This window comes from Mastomys coucha, unplaced genomic scaffold (genome assembly GCF_008632895.1).
Source record: "Mastomys coucha isolate ucsf_1 unplaced genomic scaffold, UCSF_Mcou_1 pScaffold15, whole genome shotgun sequence".
In the NCBI taxonomy this organism is placed as follows: domain Eukaryota; kingdom Metazoa; phylum Chordata; class Mammalia; order Rodentia; family Muridae; genus Mastomys; species Mastomys coucha.
The window spans coordinates 8582397-8595975 of record NW_022196897.1 but is presented as its reverse complement, the minus strand read 5'-3'; the positions used below and the strand labels follow the sequence as shown (position 1 = coordinate 8595975).

At 42.8% G+C, this 13579-nt stretch overlaps 1 protein-coding gene across 18 annotated transcripts in view; it reads right to left on the bottom strand.

Annotated features, from left to right (window-relative positions):
* Positions 1 to 465: 465 nt before the first annotated feature.
* Kiaa1217 (KIAA1217 ortholog) overlaps positions 466 to 13579 on the bottom strand; it is a 530454-nt gene continuing 517340 nt past the window's right edge. For 9 of the 18 annotated variants that reach the window (XM_031369124.1, XM_031369126.1, XM_031369134.1 and 6 more), the window contains 7 exons: positions 12531 to 12691; positions 11806 to 11973; positions 9295 to 9414; positions 5316 to 5393; positions 3605 to 5203; positions 2963 to 3085; positions 466 to 2271 (listed from right to left, as the gene is read on the bottom strand). In XM_031369124.1, coding sequence (XP_031224984.1) covers positions 1774 to 2271; positions 2963 to 3085; positions 3605 to 5203; positions 5316 to 5393; positions 9295 to 9414; positions 11806 to 11973; positions 12531 to 12691 — 2747 coding nt within the window. In that variant the 3' untranslated portion in view covers positions 466 to 1773. Of the gene's footprint in view, positions 2272 to 2947; positions 3086 to 3604; positions 5204 to 5315; positions 5394 to 9294; positions 9415 to 11805; positions 11974 to 12530; positions 12692 to 13579 lie in introns of those variants that run through there. The other 9 variants (XM_031369125.1, XM_031369128.1, XM_031369130.1 and 6 more) reach the window with 6 other exon arrangements.

The following is a 13579-nucleotide window of genomic DNA, read 5'->3' as shown; positions in this document are numbered from 1 at the left end:
TATATATATATATATATATATATATATGAGCTTCTGACTGGAGAGATGGCTCGGTGGTTGAGAGCATTAACTGCTCTCTCCAGAGGACCCAGGTTTACCTCTCAGCACCCACATGGAGGCTCACAAATAGATGTAACTGCAATTCTAGAGGATCTGACACATTCTTCTGACATCCATTGACACTAGGAATGAATGTGCTACACAGACATACATCCAAGCCAAATACCTACATACCTAAAATAATAATTTAAAAAATTAAAAAATTGGGAACTGAAAAGAAAAAAACCCAACCCACTGATAAAGACACTTTCTTTTTACTTTTATTAGAAATTAAAAAAAAAAATCAAGAAAGCAGAAAAAGCCCCTACAATGGATTAGTATGCAAACCTATGTGCCGGTTTATTTTCTGTTAGCCCCCCACCCTCCACCCCCACGCCCTAGAGAAGAGTCAGGCAGGAAAGGAAGTTCAGATGGCCACACTGTTGGTTAGTTTATTAGGAATTCATCCTTTGCTTTTGAGGAAGCAACATGGTATGAGTGGACGTGGTTACATATTACTTAGAATGCCTTCAAAGCTGAAACCCTGTGGTAATAGTTACACATTCGTTGACTGAAAGTCGTTATAGTGACAAGGTACAAAAATAATAAGCATGCAGCCCTTTATTTAGTTTTGCAAAGTCTCTGCTTACAATTCCGTATGTTACATGGCTGTGTTATACAAATACAGTTATTTACAAAACCACCCTAACTGTGCAAACTTGTTGCTTTTTAAAAATGTGTAGATAGTCCCATTTCTGCCCATCCCAATATAGACTCTTAAAGCATGCATAAAAACTAACTTTGGTGTGGGAAAACTACTCTATGTGCTGTCACATATAGTATTTTGATGTTTATTTATATTTGTATATTTACAAAAGTTCCTCAGTGTACAGAACCATATAGAAGTGTACATTTTAAAATCCACAATGCAATGGTGCAGGTTACTAGGTCTAAGGAAACATAAAAAGGGTCAGACGGTGCAAAGAAAATAGCCACAGAATACTCTGATGTTTTGTTGTTAAAAAAAAAAGGAAGAAGAAAATGAAAAGAAAGCAAAGAAAAAGAAAATTAGCTGGCTTGCGCTAGCAAATTCTCATCAAACTTTTGATGGCAGTGCAGGAGTGTTGCTGAGTTTCTTTCTACGGCTGTAGAAGCTCATTGGCTGAGTCTAGCACGCTACTTTCAAATGTACAATGCTGTAGTATCAAAATGTTTTGGCAAAAAAGATTTTGAAAGGAACCATGACGTTTTGACAAAAATAGAAATCTGTAATAAAGCTAAATAACACTAAAATAAAAGAAAATATCGTAATATATGCTTTACAATTTATATAGTCACGCTTGTGTTTTTCTCTGCCTCTAGTCTCTGTAATGAAAAATAATTTTATACAAAACATAGTAAAATTCTGCAATCATACATGTTTTACATGCATAGTACAGTCAACTTGTCTCACACATGTCTTCACTCTCATCATACTCTCTCTTTTTATAGCACATGCTTTCTTCATGTAATAGGTATCGAATCTAGACAGTAAACACTATGCAATTACAACAGCAACAGAGTAGAAAAATCAAGCTTTACTGCAACCTATCAACTCAGTATTTAGCACATACTCTGCATGAACTTGAACAATACAGCAATATGGTACATTCTCTTGTGAAAACAGCTGTCCCAGACTGCTAAAAAGTAAAAACAAAAATGTAGTTCCACCTTGTGCCTAACAGGATCTGGCCTTTAAGATGTTTCCTTTGCTGTGGATGGGGTGGCTTTGCTTGAACTTCCATTTTGTGCTTTGTAGCTGGCGAGGCTAGGAGTATGGATGGTCCTGATGCCCCTGGCACCTTGATTCAGGGAAGTGGGGGAGGCAGGGGAAGGAGGGGATGAGGAGGAAGAAGAAGTAGGGGCAGCTCGGCCATTGTGAGTCTGCAGTGCGAACGAAAGGTGATGGCCTTTACCTGCATGAGGCGGGCTCTGAAACTTTAAGGAGCCATTAGAGACAGAAGGGATGAGGGAAGCAGAGTGAGTGGATCGTCCTGCTTGGGGGCTGAGAGGGGTAGAAGCAATCGATGGTTTAGTGGCAGGTGCACTGGGGAGGTTAGAGCTGTCCCCACTAGCGGAAGGCAGAGAACTGCTTTTCCCAGAGCTGGGAGAAAGGGCTGGAATCTTAGAAGCAGGTAAGGAGGGGGAAGTAGGCTTACAATCCCCACCAGCTTTCTTAGCACTTCCATTAGCCTGCAAACAAAGATGGCGGGAGACACTCTGTCAGAAAGCCAGCAACATGACCAACCCACAGGGCCTGGCAACACAGCCCTTCTGAGCATCATTCAGTAAAAGAAAAACAACATACAGTCCGAAGTCTGAGCTAAGTTTTGTGCTTATCTGGACCGGGCTGAAACCACCCCATGCACATAGCAAAGGAGGTACAGAAACAACAGAAAGCAAGGCAACACATCATTCATTCCACAGCCCACCCGACTGCCAGCAGGCCATGCATGGGGATTGTCATCGGGTTGGGGAGTGTGAGTGTGGGAGAGTTAATATGACCGAATGCAATGCAGTCAACACAGATGTTAGTAGTGATGACTTAAGAGTAGTCATCAGCGACAGGTTGGTTTGTCTCTGTTTCCCAAGAGGATTTGATGACACACTACATTCACCACAGAATCCGCCACTGGCCTGGCACCGTGTGTTAACAGTTAAAATCTGAAGTCACAAAGTAAAAGATGTTTTATTGTAAGCATGCAAGAGGGTGGTGAGAAGTTTAACACAGGTTCTTTTAGACTTTCTCCATGCCCCCAGATCCAGGATGTCTACACAAACGGTCTCTCACAATGAAAACACAGTATTTGGTAGAAGCTAAGCCAGCAGCTGGCGTCTTAACTGCAATGGTGTCCACCCAAAACTGGGTTTAAGGTAAAACTACCTGACGGTATTGGCGGGGATCCTGTAGTTTGGACTGCTTGCTGGCCTTATCCAGGCTTCCGGGTCTGTTTTTGGAAGTCATGGGCACTGGCATTCGGCTTGTCTGTGGGGTGGTGCTGGAGCCCTGTGAGAGAACCAGTGAGAGGGGAGACAGAGAAGATAAGTGGATTGCTTCTGAGACTGCCCTACTGTGTGCAGAGAAGGTCAAGTGAGAAGCTAGTGCCCTACATGCAGGACAGACCCAGGAAACACCAACTGGGTTAATCAGAGGAATCAAACAGAATCAACAGCTCACTACCAATCAATTGGATTTTAATGTGAGTACCAACAGAACACAGCTTGACTCAGCTTCTTTGTACTGACCCGACACCAATCAGCAACAGAGGCACAAACAGAATTGATTAGCTGTTAGACACCTAGTTGCCATTTTTTATGGAAGGCGACGGAGAAGGGAGAAGAGATGGGTACATGACTAATTAGACAAAAACAAAAACAAAAACAAAAAAACCAACCAACCAAACAAACAAACCAACCGCGAGCCACCTGAAGGGAAGCGATTAAATCACAAGACACCTTTTGCTACTGTGATTATGACAGGCTTAAGAAGCAGCTGCATCTCTCCATTCTCTACAGATCAAGATACCTTACGTGAAGCTGAAGATATGGACGTGGGGGGCTCTGGGGCAGGGGGTACTTCATCCAGAACTAGCAAGGACCTGGGAGAGACCTCTTGGGCTATGTGGGGCAAGCTTGCACCACAATCTCTGTTGGAAGAACATGGGGTATCAACTAGGGCCCTGGGGCTCATTTCACTGATTGTATTTTCAAGTTGCTTTATGGTCTGCTCCAGGCTGTCCAAGGTTCTGTAAGTATTTTTCCTAATTTCATCAGTCCTTGAAGTTGGAAATGTGCTCTCATGGCTGAGCTGCTCTTGCCTCCTAGCCATGGTTTTGAGGGCATCTTCAGGCTGGGACCTGGTGATTTCAAACCGCTTGGCTTCTTTGTGCTGTTTCAAAGTACCGTCCTCTTCCTCCTCCTCATAGACAACCACCTGCAGGGTTTTCTTGCCCGTTTTGGTGCCTGTGCGGATTGCCTGCGTAAGAGCAGCCAGCTGCTTTTTAGGGAATTTGAACTTAAACTTTTTCTTGGGACTTTCAAACTGGTCATCAGCCACGTCACACTTATTTCCTGAGTTTGGAGAATCAGCTGAGCTAAGCTTTCTCTGCTCCGCTTTATGAACCTCCTGACCTCCTGGAGTCAGCAACTCTGCTGATCGGACTTGGGGCTGTGATGGTGTCTCTGCCTTTTGTCCAATCCTACCACTTCTCGAGTCGACCTGTTCATGGGACATTTGGGATGAGGTCTGGATTCCAGCATCTCCATTTTCATCCTCTTCCTCCTCCTCTATCTTTTCCTCTGTCAACATCCGCTCTAGCTCCTCATCACATTCTTCAAAGATGGTCGAGAGTCTTTTATATGCAGATCGGATGTCCATAGGTTCATCAAAAATGATGATAACTGGTTTCTTGTCCAGGCACACAACCGGCTCTTCCCCTTCAGTCCCCTCTTGCTGAGAGGCCGTCTCTTTCCTTCCATCAATATTAACTGTCTGTACATCTTGTCCCTTTTGGCTCACTATGTCATGGACCTCCCCACTGGACAGAACCTGGACAGCAGTTTTGGTGATCATAAAGGCGATGTTATCAGTGGCTGTGTATTCCTCACTGGGAGAACTTGGAGTCGATCCTCCATCCTCATTCATATTCATATTAGCGTGCCTACCCACCTTAGATCTCAGGACAACTTGGCCATAATCTGTCATGAGAACATCTTGATCTTGTGTTTTGACGTTGTGAACACCAAATTCTGCTGATCGGGTTGGGGGAGGAATGTGACTCTTATCTGCATTTTCTTGTCCTTGTTGGCCTATCTCTTTTGTATTTCCAAAATTCAACTTCTGATTCTCAGTGTCAGGAATAGCATACTGCAGTCCTGAGACCTTAGGCCCTTTGTTGACGTCACCTTCTAATGAGTTCAGGCCAGTGGAATTACAGCTGACCTTAGGCACATTTTTCTGGGAATAATTTCTACTGTCTCTGAATAAGTTCTTATCGGGTGTGGCATTTTCCTCTGTGAAGGTGTCAGCTCTACATTCTGATCTTCTTGAGGTATCAGACATACTATCCACCATGGCTCTTTCCCATTTTGGGGGGCCACTAGGTCTCAGAACCCCTGCAGTAACCTGAGAGGCAAAGTGGAGAAAGGAAATGATACACGTTAATCCAGAACGGCTTTGCAAGGGGCTGTAATTAAACTGAATGACACCAATTGGAACCCACATGTGGCAAACTCACCTTTTGAGATTCCACTTGGGGGCCATTTTCACATTCAACATCAGATTTTCGTACATCTTCGTGGTAAAATTCCAAATTCTGGTAGAACAGTGTATGACATGTTACTCCACAAAACCACATGCCCCCCCAAACTGGACTATAACTATCATTTAATTACATTTCCAAACATTCGGATGGTCCAAGCACATGTGTCAGACACCAACCCGAAGCCTACAGCTCTCTGTTTACCTGGAGCTGCTCTGATCTCCAGCCTCCAAAACTGCCCTGTGTTTGCACAAGACAAAAGTCTTCATTAGCAGAATATTGCAAGTGTTTCAAATTTTGTGGGCAAGCAGGTAAGAGAATAAATGGAAGCCATTAACAATTCTTTTTTCAACACCTGGCTGTCTCTGATCTTAACTCCAGGAAGCATACTGGAAGGCGAAGGGATTCTGATACACATCTGCCTCTTAACTATGCAGCTTTGAACAAATCCTTTATTTCTTGTCTCTATATCTCAGGTATTTGCCTACAAATTTACAAACAAGAGCATAGTTTTAAAATGTTCCTTCCAATTCTTTTACTGAAATCAGCCTACAGGGAGTTCTGTTTGGGTTGTCATACTCTGAGTTAAAGAGAGTTTTTCTTCTGTGGCCCAGTGACAGATTGAAAATGTCTTTGCATGTTCTCACCATGTCCAAATGACCTTCAAATTGGTAACAACCTTAATGATCACATCTAAATTTTCAGTGACAATGCTCCATAGTTTGCAGCCCTGCAGTCCTCAACAACAGGGACATGTCGTGACAAATGTGTCATGAGGTGATTCTGTATGCACGCATCTTAGAGTGTACTCACACCTACCAGATGTCTAGGCTGCCATTGCATGTGGCCTCAGGATGCTCTTGACAGATTCAACAAACTAGCACACATAGCTGCTGCCTGTGTACATAGCCTACTGCACTACTTTACAGTGAACTTTTGGTTTTCACAGAACTCTAATGCTCTGATGAAAGTACAGAAAATTACACAAACCAGTGTCAGCTCTGATTATCCATATTCCATCAGGCAGGATAGGCAACTGTGCTACTTTGATACATGAGCAGCAAAGTAGACCTGTTTAGACTACCACAGACCACCTCAGCACAACTATGTGATGCAGATAATTGACACCAGTTAAGATCTTATTGCATCACCACTATAGATGTGGCCCATTGCTCACCAAAATATTATGCTGCACAGTGCATGATTGTAATCTAAAAACAAAGCGAGCATCTGGTGGCCATGATGCCATAGGCTGGGTTTATTTTCTGCATTCTCTGATGCAGCTTTTATTCTCTATATTATAAGGTGTCAAGATGTTTATGGGGGTCTCACTAAGATTTAGGACTGAAGGACTGAGCAGCAGTGAGGATCCAGGTAATCAGAACATTTTACTCAAGAGGGCACAGTGTTCTAGCCTGGTGTGTGAGTAGCTCCAGGCCCTGCCCATCCCTAATACCAGGATACCTTTTCCTCTCAGGGTACCGCTGCTGACACTTCTAGCTGCAGAACACCAAGAGGAAGTGCTGTCTGTCACAAGGAGAAATACAATCCCAGTGATGACTGTTTGGTTAAAGCAATGACAACATCACAAAGCACAAAAACCCAGGCTGTGCCAAGGTTAACTCTGCTGCCCTGGTTTACAAGTGGAAGGAACAGTCACACATACTCAAGTAATAACACACAAATAACAAAGTCAGTGTCAACCACATGGAATACCATTAATCACAGTACAAGGCGCACTCGAGGCCAGTCACCGCTGTTAGTTTGTCCATTCACCATGAAGCTCCCCCAAGTAGGGGCTGCTGCAATAGAATGTAAATTCTTCTGTGGGATTTGACATTCAGATTATAAAGCAACTAATGTAGCACACAAAAGAGTTAAAGAAGGATGTTAAATGAGGATCCAGCCCAAGGTTTCAATTCCAAATGTGTGAGGTTAGTATTTATCACTAGAAGCCAAGTAAAAGTTAACTCTTTGATTGCAAGGAAGGATTGGGCATGTCTAAACTCAAGACCTCTGCTAGGCCCATTTGCTGGTGGTTGGAGGGGGAGGTAAGAGTGGGGAATGGGACTGGCATCTGTGTTGGTTGCTCAGGGCCACATCATTGTCCGCTGTTAAATATTTCCAGTCTTACTTGTGTATTTAAATACAATCTAGCAGCAGAACTACTCCAGTAGAAAGTAAGTGAAATCCAGTTTAGATTTCACAGGGACAATTTTTTTTTTTTAAATTACTGAGCTAGACAAAGGGAATAAATGCATCAAAGCAAGCACATTAAGTTCATGGAAATTTAGTCATAACTGCCCTGGAAATTGACAGTGACTTCTTAATCTTGGATGGCCACATGAAAGACAACCAAACTCCTTTAATATTGGCTCCATGATATGGATTACATAAACAGTCAGAGAAGGTTACTCCATCTACATGGGTAATAAACAGAAATTAGAGACATGAGAAAACTGTAGATGTGAAGTGCCAGGCTAGAGCTTCATAAGGGTAGGAGGAAAAACTACAGAAATGTTTAAGTTATGGAAGGACAGATGACTAGGCCACACAGGTTAATAATGACAAAATTGAGGGATAAGTCTGATAGTTGTGGTTATTATGAAGTGCTTCATCTACTGAATTTAATGATCCAGAATGATTACCTACCCTACAGACCAGCCTACTGTTGAGCAATCGACAAAGACCCATAGTGACTTGCTTCCAATCAGTGCTACTGACGGTATGAGCTTCAAACTGTGAGACAAGAACCCCTTGCAACATCAGAGTCAACTTGAAAGTCTACAGTGAGACATTGATCATCACAGGGAACCCTTGGGTATGAATTTCCAGTAAGTGTTCTAGAATGGTCTAAATATAACATACCAGGCCCTGCCAGTGGCCTTCCACAAATTAGTAGTATTAAGGCTATATAAGAAAATTTCACATACTGAATAAGTAACATATTCCTGGGCTATTTCATAGGTTTAGTTTTCTCCATGAGACAGCTTTGTACATCATTGTCTAATAACTTCCCTGTGCTTAAAGACACGCTGAGCCTGCTTAGAGTTTCATCTGTCTACTGGGGGCAGGTTACTTCACACTAGGCTCTGTGATGATGTGGACCAGAACTGAGCAGGTCCCCTAAAGGTTGTGTTAGGTTTGCCCTCTGTGATCTGATGCATCTACCTCACTTAGTTTGCTTAGGTAATAGCCAAGGAATCAAGCGGAGTATTTGTTAGGCCACCTTGCAGTTTCCCTTTATTTAAAATAAATGAGTGCCCTTGAGGTCTGAAATGTAAGTTTCTAGTGAGAAATAATTTGAACTGGAGCAGGTTAAACTTATTGCCCTTAATTAAGGTAAGATGGCTCTGAATTCCCAAATCTCAAATGCTCTAGACTCAGCTTTGAACTGAAGCTCTAACCCTGCCCCAAACGCCTCTCTGAAGTTACAAGTAAATTATTTTAGCATTAAAACTAGACTTACTATTTTGGAAGACAGACTTACAAAAATGACAGTAATTTGCAGGGAGCCTGGTCTGCAGACTTCAATGCGTACACAGGTGTGTTCCTGCCTTCCAGACTTTCATGGGACATGTTGAAAATAAATAGTTGTATTTACCTAGTTGTTATTTCTGGCTTTTGTTTGCTTGTTTTTGCTTTTAATGCATTGGTCTAGAAACTCTAGGAAAGTATGCCTTCTTTATTTTGGGAAGCTGTTGTCTTGCTTTTGCATATGCTATTGTGTGCCACTCACAGGGATGTAGCACTCATTCTGGAAAGGTGAGGCAGGTATTTCTAATCTCACTCTAAGCCTGCATCTCCATTAGTTTAAGAAGAAAAGGGAGAGTGTAAAACAGAAAGGCCAAGGGCCAGAGGTCAAGTGCAAGAGTGCCAGCCATGTTAGTAGCAGAGCAGAGGTGGGGGCAGGGCTGTCTCACTGTGTGGTAAATGTATAGCTAACACATGTTACCTTCTTCTCCTTGGGTGGGGCTGTGGCGCCTGCCCTAGTGTCTTTAAGGTGGCTGTCAGCTCGGGACTGCTCAGCATGACTGTTTGGATTTACATCCATAAAGGAACACTTCTGGAATGCCTAAGGAATTAAAATACCGAGGTTAACAGGGATTCAACTGTATGGGGCAGAAAAGAGTCAGGAATCCAGAGACACAGGGTCCCCAGCCCTAGATTGACATGCAGACTCCTGCTAGGATGCAGCCTCCTGAGATCCTGTATCCCACAGGGCCTCAAGATGACCCCAGGGTGAGCTCTACGCAAAAGATTCCTTAGAAAGATGAAATGGACAGAGCCCTTAAAAACTATTAATACCCTTAGGATGGATGTGTGGTTCCATGACAGGCACATGCTAGCAGGCCTGAAACTCTGGCCTCAATCCCTTGACCTTTTCATGTTGGGAAATAGACACACAAATTAAGATGAAAAGACATCTTTATGTTCTTCATTTCTTAGCGGCTTTATTGAAATTACATATAGGAAGAAAACTCACAAGACATTTTAAACTTAAAAAGAGCTAATGTACACCTGCTCTTCTCTCAGTCACAGCCCTCAGCCTGCTCTGTTGTTCATTCATAAGCTCTTTAGCACCACCAGGCCCTGAATGGCCAAGGAGCTGCTGAACTCTGGACATAACTGTGGGCCTAGAAGCTGCATCAGGTGAGCAGGGTCAGGGAGACTAGTTCTGAGATGAAGAGCAGAAGTATGACTTCTGTATAGCAGCTGATGGGCTTGGGGATGCCAGGAGAGTCCGCTGACACTGGGATAATGGAGGGCACTTGGTCACTCCATTGCTGCTGGGCACCAGCAGTCCTCAAAGGCTATCCAGCAAGCAGCCAACACAACCAACCACAAGTAAATAAGAATCTCTGGGCTGTAGAACATTTCCCCACACAAATGCTCCAGTAACTCTAATGTGCAGTTAGTACTAAAAAGCACTTATTGAAATGAATGATCTTTGGAAACAACTCAGTGGGCAGAAAGAATCTGTGACTTTGCCAAGTTGGACATTACAGCATCTGTCCTAATATCTGAACATAGCTGACAATAGGGTCCCTCCTCTGCCCTCAATGGTTGTCCCTCCGTTTTGGTCATCTTTGCCCTCCCTGCTGTATATGCCTTACAAAGTCAATCCTGGCTTGTCTTAGGTATGTTTGGCTTATCTACAGGCCTGCCCATTGACACCAAGCCATATCCTTTGTCTCTTAGATGTTGAATTCTCCAGCCTGGAATTTCTTCTGATGCTTGGTCACTTGAATGCAGGACACTGTTTCATGAAAACTACCCTAATAGGGGTTTGTTGGACCTAAAGCAGGAATATCAATGAAGCTGGAGAATTTTAGTTACTGTTATAAATAGCTACTAATCACAGAGTAAGAAGCCAGATACCAGGTATTCCACTCCTTGGAGAGGGATTGTCACAGGCATTGAAGATAAAAGACTGAATGCAGAAGAGGCCATCTCAAATGGTAGCTAGAAGCTTCTATAATAAATGTATGGTTTCTATTGGAGTGCTAAGATTGGAACATTCAAAAGTCTAATGGTTACTAACTATAAATCCATTTTCTATCAATAAGTTTTGACCATTTTAAGAACTTGTGGAGTTTGGTTAGTGGAAGGCTTGATCCAGGACAATCTATGAATTTGGTGGAATATTCAAAGGCTTCACCACTCAACAGAACATCCAGAAGTCTCATTTTCCTCATAAAATGCAAGAAGCTCAATTTTGTCAACTACTACCAGATGCCATGAAACCAGAGAAGACCAAGTATCACAAAACTGACATGGTTTAAAGTTTTCTCCATGTTACATGAAGGATTAGATTTACTGGGCTGCATCAAACCACACGGACACTGGTGAAAAGACAGAATGTTTTGGGGTCCCACAAAGGGTGCAGTCTCTGAGAAGCAAAAATGTCCCATAAAAAGTACAAGTCAAAAAAATCCAGAGTTTGGTCTGGGAATTATGTATATATCTAATGAGCTGAGTTCTTAGGACATGCTGTAGGGCAGAGTCACATTCATGGCAGGAATGTGGGATGAGCTTAGGTATATACTCTGCAATCCATACTCAGTCCTACTAGAGAGCTGTGTTGTCACTAAATATTAAAAAATTTAATAAAATATTCTCTAATTGGTCCAGGATAATGGGAGAGAGAGAGAGAGAGAGAGAGAGAGAGAGAGAGAGAGAGAGAGAGAGAGAAAGAGAGAGAGAGAGAGATCTGCAAATGACTTCTCTATGTAAACTTTATAGAGTTCTTTTAAAATGGTCACTATTCACACATTTTCTGGGTGCCCAAAGAGTTCATTAGTTCTCATCTTGGTAAATGGACACCAGGATTAAAAGACACAACTCACAAAGACTGACTCCAGTGTCCTTCATTAGCTGTTAACAAAACTATGGAATCCATGGCCATGGAGGCCAAGATGAGAAGGTAAAGAGCCAATGGCCAAGAGTCACCTCAACTACGTACCTGGAGTTCTGCCATGATTTTGTCTCCTTCTTCTTCCTCTTCCTCCTCCTCCTTGGAGGAAGGGGCAGGAACTGGTGGTGGGGATGGGGCCCAGGCTGAGGAAGGCTCCTCCGGGGGACATTTTGTGGCTGTAGTCTGTGGTGTTGGCCCAGGGTCTTCATTGCTCATCTACAGGGAATTTGAACCACAAATATTGGTGTCAGACCCTTAGGTCAGACCATGTGGCTTCTCAGTGCCTCTTTGGCTCTGGCTCTTCTATGTAAAAAAACTCCTTTATTTCCTTGTATTTGGTTTGAGTTTGTTTGCATAAGTTGTCATATTGGTAAATTGTTTGAAGAATTAGATAATTGTAAATTCCCCACATTTATTAAGGGTTTTCCCCTCATCAAATTTCCAACTGGAAATTGTATTTTTTTTTCATTTAATACAAGGGACAAGACCTTCCAAATTAAGTGTAAGCTAAGCTCACTTAACACCTTTTTATACAAATACCTACTACTGTGTCTGTTGGTCTGTTACCTTCCCACTCTCATGTCAGTCTAATGATGTCCCACCAGCACAAGTAGTCATATTAAAAGTCAGACAAGGCCAGCCTAGTCCAACAACACTGGCTGACATTCTCTTCTCAGGCACTTTCCGGGCATCTGGATAATGTTTTTTAAAGTTTGGATGGATAGAACTGTCTTTACCCGGAAACCATTTTGCCAGGACTCAACCCATCAGACCTTAGACATGCTTTCCTTCCTGCCAGTGTAGACCACATCGCCAGACCTCGTGGTGGTAAGTCCTGATCCAGGAAGGTAGCTTCTCCGAGGGGGTGGGGGTGGAGGTGGGGGTGACTTTCCCCCTAGCTTGTCCAATTCCTGCTCTGAATTTGGAGAATCTTCTGGAAAAGAATATGCCACTTCAAAGACAGTCTCAAGATATATCTGGTATATACAAACACAATACAATTTGACTTACAAACTCTATTCTCACCATAGGCCAATAATTAAGGGGACAGCCTTGATGAGAAACTGAACTCAACTCCCAGAAAGCCCTGCATACATGACCTACCTTTCACTGATTTCAGTTTTCCCATCTCTTACAAACTACATACAACATACTACAACAATAGACTTTCCACTGGGGAGTTCTGGGCTAAGTGACTTATATACAGCCATTGGCTTATTGTGAATGCAATGCAAACTCTTAGATTCATTATTACATTTCTTGATATACACAAAAACTGAGGGGCACTAGAAAAGTGAAAGCATTGGGGAATTAAAAGTAAGTTCCAAACCTTTCCTGAGCCTTCTGAATCTTCGAATCTCAGCCTAAAACAGCATTATCAGTAGGAATTTATGTAGCTATAAGGACAGACTCTATCAAAAGAAGCCCAAGGGGAGAAGTGGAGAGGAAATGGGGACAAAGATCAAAGACACATGTAGAGGTGGTTCTGATGCTAAGGTCCTGTTCCCCAATTGGTTCTTGATCTGTCAGTAAAGAAATCATGGGTCAATTGCTGGACGAAAAGAATAGGTGGGACATCTGGATCTCTGGAGGCAAGAAACATACATATAGGAGGAGAGGAGAGTTCGACATGTTTCTGATGGAGAAAAGTTGACCAGCTATGTGAGATTTCGTACAGAGTGGCCACACAAGTGAGTGGTCAGGGGTGAAAAGCAGGGAACAGATGTAACTGAGGAACTAAAGTTTAGGGCAGGTAGGAGGTACAGAGATAAGAATACTGATAAGGGCACACTTTTCCAGGCAGGAAATAATAGCACCCAGC